We start from the raw sequence: 16,702 nt of genomic DNA, 5'->3' as shown, positions 1-16,702 counted from the left end.
ACCCAGGGTAAGACTTAGGGCTAGTACTTTCTTTATTCCAATTTTTACCCCCAGAATCCAATTGATTATCCCATTTATTACTATCTTTAGCAGCCTAATTATTTTTAAGAAAAGGAAACCTATTATCTTAAATTTAGCCCCCAATTCCCTTCCCCCACTCGTCCCACTACTCAAAATTAGCCGCGTCTCCTTTTTTTTTTTTCGCTACAATTAATTTTTAATTAAAATCAATTACTTGTGTGAGATACATGTGCAAAAATTATTATACAATTTTAATTTTTAATTAAGATTAATTAATTGTGGATGCGACCTGTATGTCATATATATTTTTAATTAATTTTTAAGCGTTGGTTATTAATTAATTGTGTGACATATGTATGTACCAATATAGATTTTATGGCAAAAATTAATTAATTGTGTGACATCCAAAAAATAAGAGATAGAATGTGAAATAAATTAATAGCCATTGACTAAAAAATAAAATAAAATAAATTGATAGCCGAAACGGGAAAGATATATTTATGAGTTATTTCCTTTGCCCAACCTGTTACATTTCTTTATCTTTCCTTATATGTTACAATATTTAATGTCTTCTCTTACAACCATTCTAATTCACTATATTTTTAAGCGTTGGTAATCTCGTAGAAGTCATAGTGCAGATAAGGAAAGTTCTCAAGGTATGGAAAGTGCGATTTTAGCTATTGGAACCAAGAAATATGTAAAATGATCCAATGTATTAACACGTTGGAGCTTCATCCACAGCAAAAATACAGGTCTACTTTCCTAGTAAATCACTCTAATTATTATTATTTAATTATTTAATCTAAATTAATTACATTTCTTTTTTAATAAATCACTCAAATTCCGTTGTCTACCTTCAAGCATTTGCATTTGATGCTCAGTAATGACACAACCATTACAACGTTTTCGGTTTTATCTATAAGAGGGAGAATGCGAAATAAATTGATAGTCAAAACAGGAAAGATGTATTTATGAGTTCTTTCCTTTTCCATAAACCATTCTAATTGATTATATATTTGTTTCGGTTGCAGTTTTCAGTCAATCAAATCATCCATCTTTTGTTTTAATAGAATTGAAAAATAATGACCATGGAGACTGGCGGAAACGGTCCCCCAAAGCCGATTTGGAATATAGTGATGGTTTCGGCTATTGCCGCCGGGATTCAGTTCGGATGGGCTCTGCAACTTTCTCTACTAACCCCTTATGTTCAAACCCTTGGTGTTCCTCACGTTTGGGCTGCTTTCATTTGGCTTTGTGGCCCCATCTCTGGCCTCCTCGTTCAACCTATTGTAGGCTACTTCAGTGACCATTGCACCTCTCGCATCGGTCGTCGCCGACCTTTCATTGCTGCTGGAGCTTGTTTAGTTGCCATGGCTGTTTTCTTCATTGGCTTCGCCAAAGACATAGGCCATCGAGCTGGTGATTCACTGGACAATCCCACAAAGCCTAGAGCTGTTGCTGTCTTCGTTACAGGTTTTGTTAGAAATCAAACCCACTCCAAGCATAATCTAGAAGCATGAGATGTGGAGCAATTTTGTACCATGCAAAGTGCTGAAATTTTAGCCATACAAAGTGCTCCATTATTGAGATGTTTTGTGGCTGGAAATTAAGTGGATTAATAGCCACATTTGTTGTCACTTTATCAGCCTATAAATAGAGGCTTGAACTTGTGTTGTAATTAAGAAAAATTAGAAGAAAAAAGAAATAAGAGAAGCAACGTGAGTGAGAGTGAGAAGGTTAGCAAACCTTGAGTGAGTTAAAATCTAGCAGCAGCTAGACTATCTAGTCATTGAGAAAATATTTGTAATCTTCGTATTGTAATATATTGAGTGTGTAATAAAAAGTAAATTTTCGGCCCATCACGTTTCCAACAAGTGGTCGTATTGTAATATATTGAGTGTGTAATAAAAAGTAAATTTTCGGCCCATCACGTTTCCAACAAGTGGTATCAGAGCTACGGTTCGGAGCTTGGTTCGGAGTTCGGTTCGTGTCCGGTTCGTGTCCAGTTCGGAGTACATTTGGTGTTCATCTAACAAGTCGATATGGGCGACGTAATTCAGCTACAAGTTCCACAATTGACGAAGACAAATTATGGAAATTGGAGCATTCGAATGAAGGCTTTGCTCGGTTCGCAAGATTGTTGGGAGATCGTTGAAAAAGGATACATCGAGCCCGGAGATGCCGCTACAGAAGCAGCTTTATCAAATGACGCTAAGAAGGCGTTACGAGAAGCACGAAAGAAGGATCAAAAGGCCTTGAATAGTATCTTTCAAGGTATGGATGAATCAACCTTCGAGAAAATATCAGATGTGAAGAACGCGAAGAATGCATGGGAGATTTTGCAAAAATCATTTCAAGGTGTAGAAAAAGCTAAAAAGGTACGCCTTCAGTCACTTAGAGCTGAATTTGAAATGTTAAAAATGAAGAGCTCCGAGAATATCGATGACTATGCCAATCGTGTAAAATCGGTGGTAAATGAAATGAAACGAAATGGAGAAACTCTTGACGAGGTAAGAGTGATGGAGAAAATTCTACGGTCACTCACACGCAAATTCGAGTACGTAGTCGTTGCCATCGAAGAATCAAAAGATTTGTCAAAGATGTCGCTCGAAGAACTTGTGGGTTCTCTGCAAGCCCATGAGCAAAAGATGAAGCTAAATGAAGATAGTGAAAATCTTGATCAAGCCTTGCATAGCAAGTTGTCCGTCGACGACGGAGAAACAAGTAATAACTTTAGCCAAGGAAGAGGAAACCGCAGAGGATACCGTGGAGGCTATCGTGGTGGAAACAGAGGAGGAAGAGGATCACGAGGACGTGGAAATCAATCATATGGGAGATATCAAGAAAATAAAGATTATCAAACATCCAACCGTGGACGTGGATCTAGAGGTCGTGGCCGAGGCAGATTTCAAGAAAATAAATCTCAGGTACAATGCTACAACTGTAACAAGTATGGACATTTCAGTTACGAGTGCAGATCAACACACAAAGTGGATGAAAGAAACCATGTAGCAGTCGCAGCAGAAGGCAACGAAAAAGTGGAATCAAGTGTCTTTCTCACTTACGGAGAAAATGAAGATCGCAAGAGAAGTGTGTGGTATCTCGACAACGGTGCAAGCAACCACATGTGTGGAAGAAAGGAGCTGTTCACAGAATTAGATGAAACAGTTCATGGAAAAATAACTTTTGGAGACAACTCACATGCAGAAATCAAAGGAAAGGGCAAGGTTGTTATAACACAAAGGAATGGAGAGAAGAAGTACATCTCAGACGTTTACTACGTACCAGCTTTGAAGAGCAACCTGATCAGTCTTGGTCAACTCCTAGAAAAAGGATATGAAGTTCATATGAAAGACCGCTCACTCGCCATCAGGAACAAAAGTGGAGAATTAGTTGTTCGAGTTGATATGACGCGAAATCGTCTTTTCACCCTCGACATCGAGTCTGGAGAAGTAAAATGCATGAAGACGGATCTGAAGAATGAATCATGGTTGTGGCACTTAAGGTACGGACATCTCGGATTTTCTGGCTTGAAGCTGTTGTCGAAGACAAATATGGTGAATGGATTACCAAGTATTAATCATCCAGATCAACTGTGTGAAGCCTGTGTCAAAGGAAAGCAGCATAGGCAGAAATTTGAAGTAGGAAAATCTCGAAGAGCTAGAAGACCATTGGAAATTGTACACACCGACATATCTGGTCCGTACGACATTGAATCACTCGGTGGAAACAGGTACTACCTAACTTTTATTGATGATTATAGCAGAAAATGTTGGGTTTATTTTCTCAAAGCAAAATCGGAAGCCCTAGAAAAATTCAAGGAGTTCAAAGCAATGGTGGAAAAACAGAGTGGTCGATATTTGAAGATACTCAGATCCGATAGAGGAGGCGAGTATACTGCAAAGCTTTATGAAAGTTTCTGCAAGGATCATGGAATCATTCATCAGTTAACAGCCAGACGCACTCCACAACAAAACGGAGTTGCAGAAAGGAAGAATCGGACAATTCTGGATATGGCAAGAAGCATGATAAAAGGTAAACACCTTCCGAGAACTTTCTGGGCTGAAGCCGTTGAATGCGCAGTTTATCTGTTGAATCAATGTCCAACAAAAAGTGTAAGACACAAGACACTAGAAGAAGCATGGAGCGATCACAAGCCAAGAGTTGGACACCTCAAAATTTTTGGATGCATTGCATATGCACACGTTCCTGAGCAACAGAGGAAAAAGCTTGACGATAGAGGAGAGAAGTGTATCTTTATAGGCTATGACAAAAGAAGTAAGGCCTACAGACTTTATAATCCTCTTACTAAGAAATTGATTATCTCAAGAGATGTCGAGTTCGATGAAGCGGATTACTGGAGATGGAGTGAAGAAGAAAAGAAAGTGGAAGGATTATTTTTCAACGAAGACAACAATGATGTCATCAACCAAGAAGAACAAGGCGATGATCAAAGTCCTGGTACAACAGCCCCTTCGTCACCAACCAGCAGCAGCGGAAGCAGCAGCTCAGATGAAGCACCCACAAGAACACGGAGTCTCAACGACATCTACAATTCTACGGAACCTGTAGAGACGCAGTTCGATTATTCACTATTCTGTCTAATGACAGAATGTGATCCAGTGACATACGAAGAAGCAATTGAAGACAATAAATGGAAGAAGGCCATGGACGAGGAGATTGCTGCAATAAGAAGGAATGACACGTGGGAGCTAACAAGTCTGCCAGAAGGACATAGCCCGATTGGTGTCAAGTGGGTGTACAAGACGAAGACCAACAAAGAAGGAAAAGTAGAGAAATACAAGGCAAGACTAGTCGCCAAAGGCTACAAGCAAAGACAAGGAGTGGACTATGATGAAATATTTGCTCCAGTCGCAAGAATAGACACAATTAGGCTTCTCATAGCGGTCGCAGCACAATACAAATGGAAAATCTATCAGATGGACGTCAAGTCTGCATTCCTGAATGGCTACTTGGAGGAGGAAGTCTACATAGAACAACCACCTGGATATAGCATACAAGGAAAGGAGGACAAAGTCTACCGATTGAAGAAAGCTTTGTATGGATTGAAGCAAGCCGCAAGAGCATGGAACACAAGGATCGACGAGTACTTCCGAAGAAATGGATTCATCAAAAGCCCGCACGAGCACACCCTGTACACAAAGAAGAATGGATATGGAGATATCATGATCGTATGCCTATATGTGGATGACATAATCTTCACCGGAAACAATCCAGGTATGTCTGATGATTTCAAGAAAGCTATGACTGAAGAATTTGAAATGACAGATATCGGTGAGATGTCATACTTTCTTGGAGTCGAGGTGAAACAAATGCAAGATGGAATTTTTGTCTCTCAAAAGAAGTATGCGGAGCAGATTTTGAACAAGTTCAAAATGAAGGATTGCAAGCCAGTAGTCACGCCAGCTGATCCAGGGATGAAGCTAAGTGTTGATTCGACAAGGGAGTCGATAAATCCGACGTTGTTTAAAAGTCTCGTTGGAAGTTTAAGGTATTTGACAATCACACGACCAGATATTACATATGCAGTAGGATTGGTGAGCAGATTCATGGAGAAGCCGAAGCAAGACCACTTAATTGCCGCAAAAAGAATTTTGAGATATATCAAAGGTACGATGAACCATGGTTTATTCTATACCCACTCACAAGATTCAAAATTAGTTGGCTACTCAGATAGCGATTATGGGGGAGACTTGGATGATCGGAAAAGCACTTCCGGATATGCATTCCACATCAGTTCCGCAGTTTTTTCATGGTCGTCAAAGAAGCAACAAACAATTGCTCTCTCAACATGTGAAGCAGAGTATATGGCCGCAGCAACTTGTACATGCCAAGCAATGTGGTTGAAGAATATTTTGGGAGAAATAGGTGTTTCAAATGAAGGTCCAATTACCATCTACGTTGACAACAAATCCGCTATATCACTTGCCAAGAATCCGGTGTCGCACAGCCGAAGCAAGCACATCGATACGAAGTATCATTTTATCCGAGAGCAAGTGAAAAACAAAAACGTGGAGTTGGTCCATTGCAGGACAGAAGATCAACTGGCAGATATTTTCACAAAGCCGTTGAAAGTGGAGACATTCAACAAATTCAAAGAGAAGCTCGGTATGAAAGTTGGGTTTGAGGGGGAGTGTTAGAAATCAAACCCACTCCAAGCATAATCTAGAAGCATGAGATGTGGAGCAATTTTGTACCATGCAAAGTGCTGAAATTTTAGCCATACAAAGTGCTCCATTATTGAGATGTTTTGTGGCTGGAAATTAAGTGGATTAATAGCCACATTTGTTGTCACTTTATCAGCCTATAAATAGAGGCTTGAACTTGTGTTGTAATGAAGAAAAATTAGAAGAAAAAAGAAATAAGAGAAGCAACGTGAGTGAGAGTGAGAAGGTTAGCAAACCTTGAGTGAGTTAAAATCTAGCAGCAGCTAGACTATCTAGTCATTGAGAAAATATTTGTAATCTTCGTATTGTAATATATTGAGTGTGTAATAAAAAGTAAATTTTCGGCCCATCACGTTTCCAACAGGTTTTTGGATCCTTGATGTGGCTAACAACATGCTACAAGGTCCATGTCGTGCTTTTCTGGCCGACCTTTCCGGAAATGATCATAAAAGAATGAGGATCGCCAATGGTTGGTTCTCCTTTTTCATGGCTATCGGGAACGTTTTAGGTTATGCAGCTGGTTCCTATTCCAATCTCTACAAACTCTTACCTTTCACAACAACAACTGCCTGTGACGTTTACTGTGCAAACCTCAAAACTTGTTTTATCATTGACATTGTTTTTCTCCTATCGGTGACTACAACCGCGATTACCACTGTGAAAGAGACTCCATTAAAGAGTAACGGATCTCTAGACGAAGGCGAAGGAGGATCATCCGAGCCTTTCATTGGGGAGATAGTGACGGCATTCAAGACCTTGAAAAAGCCAATGTGGATATTGCTTCTCGTGACTTGTCTTAATTGGATCGCCTGGTTTCCCTTCTTGTTGTACGACACTGACTGGATGGGAGTGGAGGTATTCGGAGGGAAAGTGAAGGGAAGTTCAAGTGAACAAAAATTGTATGATGATGGAGTGCGAGCTGGTGCGTTGGGTCTGATGATAAATTCTATAGTGTTGGCGGTTACGTCGTTGGGGTTGGAGCCTGTTAGTCGCTTCGTTGGAGGAGTCAAGAAATTGTGGGGGGTTGTCAACTTCATTTTGGCTGCAGGCTTGGCCGGGACCGTGTGGATCACCAAGGTGGCTGAGGCTTGGAGGGCTAAACAAGGACCCCAAATCTTGACTTCTCCTCCCAGCAACGTCAAAAGCTTTGCCTTGGCTGTGTTTGGATTGTTGGGTATTCCACTTTCGGTTAGTTTCTTTTCTTTTTTTCCCTTACCTCTTAGAAAAAAAAGAAAGGAAAAAACATATTAATACTTCTATAAATATAAATACCATAACGTGAAAAATATCAATTAGCCAAAAGAAGAATTCACTTTTATAAATATTTCATTGTTAAAATAAAATATTATATATTATATATCTAAAGGTTCGAGAAATTATGAATAAATTGATAAATATTGTATAAAATATATTAGAATACTATCACAATTAAAAATATCATTTTAAGAAATTTTATAAGAATAAGAATTATGCATTATACTATAGTTAAGTTTATGTGTTTTTAAGGTCTTTTATTTTTTCTAAAACCCTAAAGTTCTATTATAATTTTGATTAAAATATATTCTTTAGTTGAGTTTGGACTTGAAAATACTGAATAAATTTGATGTTTGGCTGATGCAGGTAACATTTAGCATTCCATTCGCATTGGCATCCACATATTGCGCTGATGCCGGCGGTGGTCAAGGTATGTCATAGTGTTTTTACTTGTTGGTGGACACTTGATGTATTTGCTGTCTATATTTAGGCTACCAACTAATTTTGTTGGTCATCTAAAAACTTTAGGTCTGTCATTGGGAGTACTAAACTTGTCTATAGTTATTCCACAGGTAAAAAGCATCATATTCTTCATTATTGGGATAATTTTGCTGTTGATATAGTTCTGTCTCAAAGTAGCACAAATGAAGTGTTTTCTTATTGATTTGGTAAATTTGGCAGATGTTTGTATCAGTGATTAGTGGACCGCTTGATGCAGCATTTGGTGGTGGAAACTTACCAGCCTTTGTGTTAGGCTCTATTGTGGCAGCCATTAGCGCTTTGTTGGCAATTTTTGCGCTTCCCAACCCGAAAAATCATCTCTTCCTCAACTCTGGAACTGTAGTGGGTGGAGGCCATTGACTGCTCACCATTTCATTTTTGTTTGTTATAAACATTTTCTATTTTGAATAACTGTTAGTAGGTTGTTAAGCTGTTAGTGATTCGTTAAGGCGATGATTAGAGACTTTAAGTATATAGATTATAAATTTTCTAATGAAACAAGTTTTATTGAACAGAGTATACAAGGTTAATTTCTCGGTTTCTATAAGTATCTCTCTGCTTTCTTTCTTTCTTCACTTCCATATTTATTTCCTGTTTCTTTGTATTTTTTGGTTTTATTGCATTGTAGAGGCTTGGTATTCACTAAGTTTAACACATATTTATACACTTCTATTTTTTCTAATTATTGCTTTTTTTTCTTTAATTTGGTAGACCCCTTTTATTGTTATTACTTTAAAAAAATTAAATAAATAAGAAAATATAATTTCACTAATCACATTTACTAAAATTTCAGCATAAAGTTATTATATATAAATAATATCATTTAAGAAAATTATTTTGTAATTAATTTGAGAGATTATATTAGTGTTTGAAAGAATTTCACTAATCAAAGAATTTACTATGGTTATTTTATTATGGTATAAATAGTCATTTAGCCATTGAACTTGTCACTTTCTTTCAAGTTGGTACTTAATGAGTTTTTTTATCCCAATTTAATACCTAAATTTTCATTTTGTCAAGGATTTGATTTTTTTTTTTGTAACGGTGTAAGTTTGATACACATGACACTTCTAGATATTGTAAACATTTTTTTGGCAGAAAGACAAGAAATAATTAAGGCCAAGTAAAGCTCATACAAGATTTAGAAGCAATTTTAGCCCAATGGAAAGTCTCGCTCTTTAGATGGCGATTGTTTGCTTGTTGTAGAACAATGTTAATATCCAAGAGAGAGATTTATTATCTTCAAAGGCTGGCTGAAGTTTCCATCATACTTTAGAACATCCTATGATGGTGTGACTCAATTTCATGTCAACGCTCAACAACGTACAACATTTAACATTATGAGTTTTGAAAATTATGAGTATAGCACAGAGGATAAGGATACAATCAAGGAGATTGTTGGTAAACTTGAAACTATGAGAAGAATGTAAATATATAATAATTTTTTATGTATTTAAATGATTGATAAATAAATAAAGTTAATTTTACATTTATTTATTATATATTTTGTGTTTCTGTCTTTCATGTTTTGCATGCATTGCGGAATTGTGACAAACAAATATTAGCTAATTGATTATTTAAGTTCACTTAGAATCGGTTGGAGAAGATAAGTTTATCTCTCTTTTTACCGAAATTCTACTTATATAATAGGATTAAATTGTTAATTAACCTTATTTTAATTAAACAAATTTTAATTTACTTAAGTTAATGGCCATATTATCATACTGTTCACTAACATACATTTAAGTCTTCAAGTCATTTACTAATTAAAAATCTAAAGCGATTAGACTTTACAATTTAATCTTGAGCTATAATTAACCACAATTTCGACTAAATTAACTATCTAAATTCCAATTCATCTATACATTTTCCAAACCAATGGGATAAACGTACACAAAAGGACCTGTTCAGTACGTTTATCCCAAAAATAAATGCTCTCCTATTAATCAACGGTATTAATTGATGAATTTAAGCTAAAATTTGGGAAACTTGTCCAAACCAAAAGCCACAGTTTTCAGTCAATCGTTATCTTTTTCACAGCTAAACTTAGGAAATCATTGATTATTGAATTTTCAAAATCTTTGCATGAAATGACGAGCCATTTAATTTCTTCAATCAATCTTTGTATAATTAATCTCTGTCAAGATGAATGAACTATTTTATCATCCAGTTGGCTTAAACTCTCTCAGATCTCTTGATATGTATATTTAAGACTTATTATATTGATGAACGATATATCAAATACATACATTATTATGTAATCCAAAAGGTTGACTGACTTGAAAGTTTCATCCAGCATACAAATGAGAAAAGTAATGGCAGGCTTAAATTAATATAACGAGGTACAAATTATAATAAACTTCTAAGTTTTTTTTGTTTTTGTTTTTTTCTTTCGGAAAATCCCACAACTAAACTAACATCAGTTTACATTAATTTTGTGAAGAGTGAGAAACCTAAAAGTCTCTAGGATCAACCACCACATTTCCCAGTTCTCCCACCATGCCTAGCTCATCTTCATCGTTAATGGATCCATTCACTTTCTTCAAGTACCATTGATCTTCGATTCTGGACATAGATGAGTAATGTGGAACATGTTCCATTAGAGGATCAGAGACACCTAACTCAGTTATAATCACCTTGCAGTCCTTCACATTCTCAGCCAACCTGGATGCAAAATTCCATGCAGATTTCATCAGCTCCTCCACCCTCTCACCTTCTCCATGGAGTCCATAAAGAAACAAGAAACCAAATGGCTTCTCAAGTGAGTCACATATTGGGATCTTAAGGCAAGGGAAGATCTTGTCTCTTGCATGGCTCAAAGTTTCATGGAAAAACTTCAATGGATGAGAGTACTTTTTTATATGAATCTTGTAAGCTTCACATGAGTTCCATATACTAAACATGGCCCAAGAGCTTGGACTTGTACTAATAATATCTTCATTCTTCATCTCTTTACTATGCAAACCTATCCATTCATCTTGTTTGAAGTAAGATACCCATGTGCCAAGGCTTTGCTTTTCCTTGAGGATTGCATCAATGTCAGCCAAATCTATGTCTTTGCCTCGAAGCTTGTGATCATAGAAACAAATGGCTTGATCTATATTCAACTTCTCTACTTTAATATCTTGTGATGCACCCCCATGATCCATTCCAAAATTGATTGGTTGAACAAATATGACTAATGAGCTTAAGTGTCTATAATTACATTTCGTAGTGAAGAGATTTGTAGAGGCAACATTGTTCTTTTCTGTTGCTAAGAATGTGTAGTGTGCTTCATTGTTTATCAACCATTCTTCCATTGCTCTCACAAGCTTTAATCCAATCCCCATTCGCCTACATTTTGTTTAAATCTACAAATTAGTTGCCAAAGATATAAGGGTTTTGGTGGATACATTTAGGGGAAAAATATCATTAATCTTGACATATCCATGTATTTCATGTGAATAAATTTTCTAAATATATTCAAAAAGTGAAGGGAAAGATAGAAAAAGAAACCCTTCAATTTTTGTTAATTATTTCATAGTTATAAGTAGTGTTATGCCTTCAATTAAGGACAGATGATGAGGGGGAGGTTTGCCCTAAAGGGAAGATGATCATAAAGGAGCTGAGAGAGAGAGAGAGAGAGAGAGAGAGAGAGAGAGAGAATATACCGATGTTTTGGAGACACTCGAAGGCCTAAAATGCAACCCAACTTGATATTTTTTCCCCCAAATTTGGTCCCCACATGCTTGATGCAGCCCCGAATTACTCCGACAAGCTCCCCATTTTCGCGCAGCACAGCTACCTGTAGGCCATTTTTTTCAAGCACATCAGCCGCCAAATGCTATATAGATCATCAACATCAACAATGATCTCAATGGGGACAATGGGTTTCCTTAAAGAAAAAAGTAAACCAAATACAAGGAACATCGACAAACCATTAGAAACAGAAATGTTTTTTGTTTCTTGAGAGATAAAGAAGAAACCAAAAAGAAAAAAGAAAATATTTAGCCTAGAGCTAGGGTTATGTAGCTAGGGTTATGTACATATGTTTTTGGGAAGTCGACATCACTCACCAGCATGAGATGGACTGGATAGAACCTAATTCTACACAAAGGGTCACCCATCATGTTTGTAAAAATGGAGGTCCCCTTATTATTAGACCCTCTTTCACAGTTTCTCTCAAGCTTCCCCACCATTTCAATATCTCTGTCATCATCAAATTCCCTAACGAAAACCTCATCTCCTACACTGTCACCCATTTCTCTCCTTTTGTCTCTAAAAGAAAAAAAAAAGTTTGGATTTCAGCCTATGAGGTGGGATATAAATATAGTAGAAGTTTTCTGTAGTGATCACTGGATCTTTCTTGAAATGGGCTAACTGCCACAAACACCCTCACTTCCAATTTTTTATAACCCCCTTTTTTTTCCCAATCCTCTCCATGGTGAGTTGTATGAGCTCCACTTCATCAGGTTGCGTGAAAATTTAATGCATCTTTTCAAGATATAATATCTTGTTTTTTAAGATTTATAATGGGTAAACTTATCAAAGTTGTTAACTTAATTTTTAGGACATTTTTATTTTAGTCATTCAAGTGTTAAATCATTAATTTGGTTAATTGTGCACACTAAATCATGTTTACATCATATTTGCTCTTTTATTTTTGTCACTCAACTTCTAAATCACGTTATTTTTTACACCAAATTTTTTTTTTGAATCTTGATCCAGGTAAAAGGATTAGGGATTAAAGTGAAAAGGCGATAACAACTAAAATAATACATTAAAAATTTATCATATTATACTTGTTTATCCCATTTTTGAAAGTTCTAAATTTCTTTAATTTTTCAATATTGAAATTTTAAATTTTAAAACATCAAAATAAAATAAATAAAATGTTGAATTTTTTGTTATCTCTCGTGTTAGCCAATTGAAATTAATTAATTTAATCTCTTTTTAAAATTTAAAATTTTATTTTAGGGTTCCAATTATTCTTAACAAAATCAACTCAAATAACTAATGTTTAATAATTTTCTATAAAACTTAAATTTATTTTGATTATATAATCTCGAACCTTTCATGTTAAGCTAAAAGAAAAAGAAAAATTCTTACAATTAATTAAATTAATTGCTTGTTCTTCGTTTGAGTAAAGAAGTGATGCAAATAATTCTAGGTTTTGTTTGGCATTGAAGATAAAATTATGGAAAACTCTAAGTTGATAGTTCGTAAACTTACAAACCGTCATCAACTGTTGATTTTTTTAAATTTTTTAATTAAGTTTAAAAAATTATATTTAAGAGTTAAAAATTAAAAATATATTTAAGAATTAATTAAATTAGGTTTTGGGGACTATGGTTTATGAGTTAAAAAATATATTTTAACAGCTAAATTTCTAGTAGAATCGATTTTTTATTTTTGATTTTAACACTATATAACAATTTTTTCACTTATAAAAGCAACAATCATAGTTATGTAGTACATTCTTTATTAAATTAGTTATCTATATCAATATATTATCTAAAATTTTAAGTAAAATTATAGCAATTTCATATAAGCAAGCTTGTTAATTGTAATTTATTAAATAAAAATGATCTTAATTAAAATATTATTTCAATAAAATGTTTAAATTTCACATGAAAAAAAACTATTAATTATATTTTATTAAATGAAATAATCTTCAATGAGTAGAATTAAAGATATCAAATTAATAAACTATCAAGTTCCATAATTAAATATTCTAGTTAGAGCCTCGCTTTACTCTCTTTTTTTTTTTTCAATTTGTTGTTCAGACAGATGTTTGAATAGAGGCTTCGACAAAACTGTTTATGCACATCAACACATGAAAAAAAGCAAGAGAGATAAACACAAATCCAAAATGTGAGTCAAAAAGACAAGTAAAAAGAGAAATAGCACACGATATTTGTTAACGCAATTTGAATTTACCAATTTACCCTCTCCCAATGGATAATTGCAGCCCCAAAATTGAAGCCAATATGTTACAAACCACTCTCCCCAAATTGTTAAAAATCATTCTCCCCAAATACCTCACATTACATACCATCTCTCTCCATAAGAATCCCTAAATATGGAGCGTCTAAATGCACCCCCAATTGGCTAATGAGGAAGTTTATCATCAACCTATTTATAGGCTAATACAAGAGTCTATTTAGTGGTGTTTTAATAGACTTTGAACTTTCATTTAAAAGCTGAAAATATCTCTTTTATTATCTCCTCTTATAAAAGCCTTCATATCCAAGTAAAACATCTAGCTTGGTCTCCAAGCAAAAGGATAAGCATGCTCAATCTTCTCAAACCCTCCTCTCTTTTTTCTCTAAGTCAATTGAAAAGATAAAAAAGAAATGCTCATTCCATAGTGTAGCAAAAATGCCCCTTTCATTGCTGCTTAGAATAGCCAAACACTTAAACTTATCTTGAGATGTCTTAAGGACATGTTCAAATTGTTGTCCAAAGAACTGTCCAGACACACAGCAAAAACATGACGTCCAACAAGCAATTCAAGGGAATGTTTGAACATGATATGAAACTTCAGAAACAAGAAAATTAAGGTCTCAACAATTCTATTATGAATTGAGAACATCATAAATTTATAAATCAATTAATTGAATTTAAAACATGATGTGGGCATGATTTAAAGTGTACAATCAACCGCTCTTAATGATTTAATGTTTGAATGACTAAAATAAAAATATTTTAAAAATTAGGTGACAAAATTATAAAAAAGTTTATGACCAAAACGAAAACATCCTAAAATTAAATGACTAACCGAGCAGTTTACCCTTTGTAATTTACTGAATGAATGAATGAAAGGGTGCAGGTGGCAGTGTTTCAGAGAGAGAGAGAGAGAGAGGCTTTGTTATATAGCAAGGACAATAAATGTTGAAGTAGCTACATGGCCTGCACCACAAAAAAGGGAACATTATTGTCATCAAGTGATTCGTTGAATCTTTGTAATCATTCACATGTTTTTTGTATATATGTCATCAACCAAAATTTGGCCATTTCCCTAATTTCCAGCGTTCAAATTTTCAAGGACACCTAAATCTATTACTTAATCTTATATTGCATAATAATACATATATATACACTCTAGTTTAAGAAATATATTCTTTTAAGGATATTATTTGATATATTGATATACTAGAGTTATGTATATATATTCGGATTTGGTTAATAATTAATTTGAAAGTTTTTAAGAGATTTAGAATAGAGTAAATTAAAAAATTTGGAAAAAGATTATATAAAATAGTGACGTTATGTTATTTGTATCCTTATTTCAATAATTTAATCTCGCACTAGCATTTTTACCCTAAATTATAACATTTCATACAATGCTTTTTTCGAGTAAAGAATATTATTGTTTCATACAATCTTTTATCCGATGAAACTTATAGCTTGAGATAGGTTTTTCTTAATTTTTCATTGGAGTATTTTCAGTGAAAGTCTTTCCTACAAAAAGAAATATTATTTGGTACATATTAAGGGAACCCGACGAGACACAAGCCGAAATCACATGTCGTTAATGTGATTCGAGATTTGTTGAGCCGTGAATGGAATACCAACTTAAAACATGTATATCGAGAATGCAATAGGCTGGCTGATTGTTTAACAAAAGCTGCAAAAATAATAGGCATTGGCGTTCATTGTTAGTCTCAACCCTTTAATTTTACTCTAAATACACTACACGAAAATCTTAAAGATTTATCTACTACTAAACAAATTGTTATGTAATAGTCTTTACTTCTTTTTTAAACCAAAAAAAAATTGAGATAATGATCATCATCTACAATTTAAGAAATATATTCTTTTAACTTCATTCTAATTATTAAATATAAATAAACTGTTTTAATTTAGAGTTGATATTATAGTGAATGATGTAATGAAACGTCATCTATTTTAAAAAATATAACATCAAATTTAGATGTTTGAGTTTATTCAGTTTCACTGTTATTATTTTTACACCTAAATTTAATCATTAATTCTTTTAACAAAAATTAAATTAAATTATCAATTTTTAAAAAAAAATTAAATTGATTTTTTAATAAAAATATTGACTAAATATTAAAATTTTAAACATGACAACTCACGAGGTAATTCATGTGTTTTTATGCTTTTTTTTTAATTTTGAATATTTCTATAATTTTTAATTATTTATTGACTTGACATATAAAAATAGTGTCATATCAACATGAAATACACATGAATTGCCACACAAATTATCATGTTAGCATTGTTAAAAAATTAATAATCTAATCAATATTTCTATTAAAGAACAACAATTTTACTTATTTTGAAATCTTAATGATCAAATTTAATTATTTAAAAAAATAAAAAATTAAATTAAAACATATAAACATTAAAAATTAAATTTATCATTATATTTCTTTTTAAAGCAAAACATCAACTAAAAATTTTAAAACAAAAGACAATAACAAAATAGTAAGAGAATATTGATGCACGAGGATTTTTGTCATTATATTTTCTTTATCATGATGCACGAATTTATTTAAATATAAATTTAATCTTAAAAATTATAGAGATCTGTTAAAATTTTAAATCTAATAATCAATTAGTTAATAAGTAATTTTAAATAATTTAATGAGTGCATATGTTAATATGAATTATGATTATAAAATAATGCATGTGTTTTAATTGATAATAATATAAAATAATATTTATAAATATGTATTTAAATTAAAAATATATTTATATATAATATTTACATAAAATATAAAATATAATTT

At 33.6% G+C, this 16,702-nt stretch overlaps 2 protein-coding genes across 2 annotated transcripts; one reads left to right on the top strand and one right to left on the bottom strand.

The window, feature by feature from the left end:
* The first annotated feature begins 937 nt into the window (after window positions 1-937).
* LOC107938655 (sucrose transport protein SUC8) lies at window positions 938-8,493 on the top strand. Its single transcript, XM_041090058.1, has 5 exons — window positions 938-1,494; window positions 6,574-7,397; window positions 7,830-7,893; window positions 7,992-8,035; window positions 8,145-8,493. The coding sequence occupies exons 1-5, from the start codon at window positions 1,104-1,106 to the stop codon at window positions 8,322-8,324; spliced, it is 1,503 nt and encodes a 500-aa protein (XP_040945992.1). The 5' UTR covers window positions 938-1,103; the 3' UTR covers window positions 8,325-8,493.
* Window positions 8,494-10,217: 1,724 nt separating this feature from the next.
* LOC121215474 (probable N-acetyltransferase HLS1-like) lies at window positions 10,218-12,387 on the bottom strand. Its single transcript, XM_041090057.1, has 3 exons — window positions 12,020-12,387; window positions 11,615-11,748; window positions 10,218-11,297 (listed from the first exon to the last, which is right to left on the bottom strand). The coding sequence occupies exons 1-3, from the start codon at window positions 12,203-12,205 to the stop codon at window positions 10,418-10,420; spliced, it is 1,200 nt and encodes a 399-aa protein (XP_040945991.1). The 5' UTR covers window positions 12,206-12,387; the 3' UTR covers window positions 10,218-10,417.
* Between the last annotated feature and the right edge of the window lie 4,315 nt (window positions 12,388-16,702).

This window comes from Gossypium hirsutum, chromosome A02 (genome assembly GCF_007990345.1).
Source record: "Gossypium hirsutum isolate 1008001.06 chromosome A02, Gossypium_hirsutum_v2.1, whole genome shotgun sequence".
NCBI lineage: Eukaryota > Viridiplantae > Streptophyta > Magnoliopsida > Malvales > Malvaceae > Gossypium > Gossypium hirsutum.
Note: the sequence above shows the minus strand (reverse complement) of the source record. Positions and strands in the feature narration are given on the sequence as shown.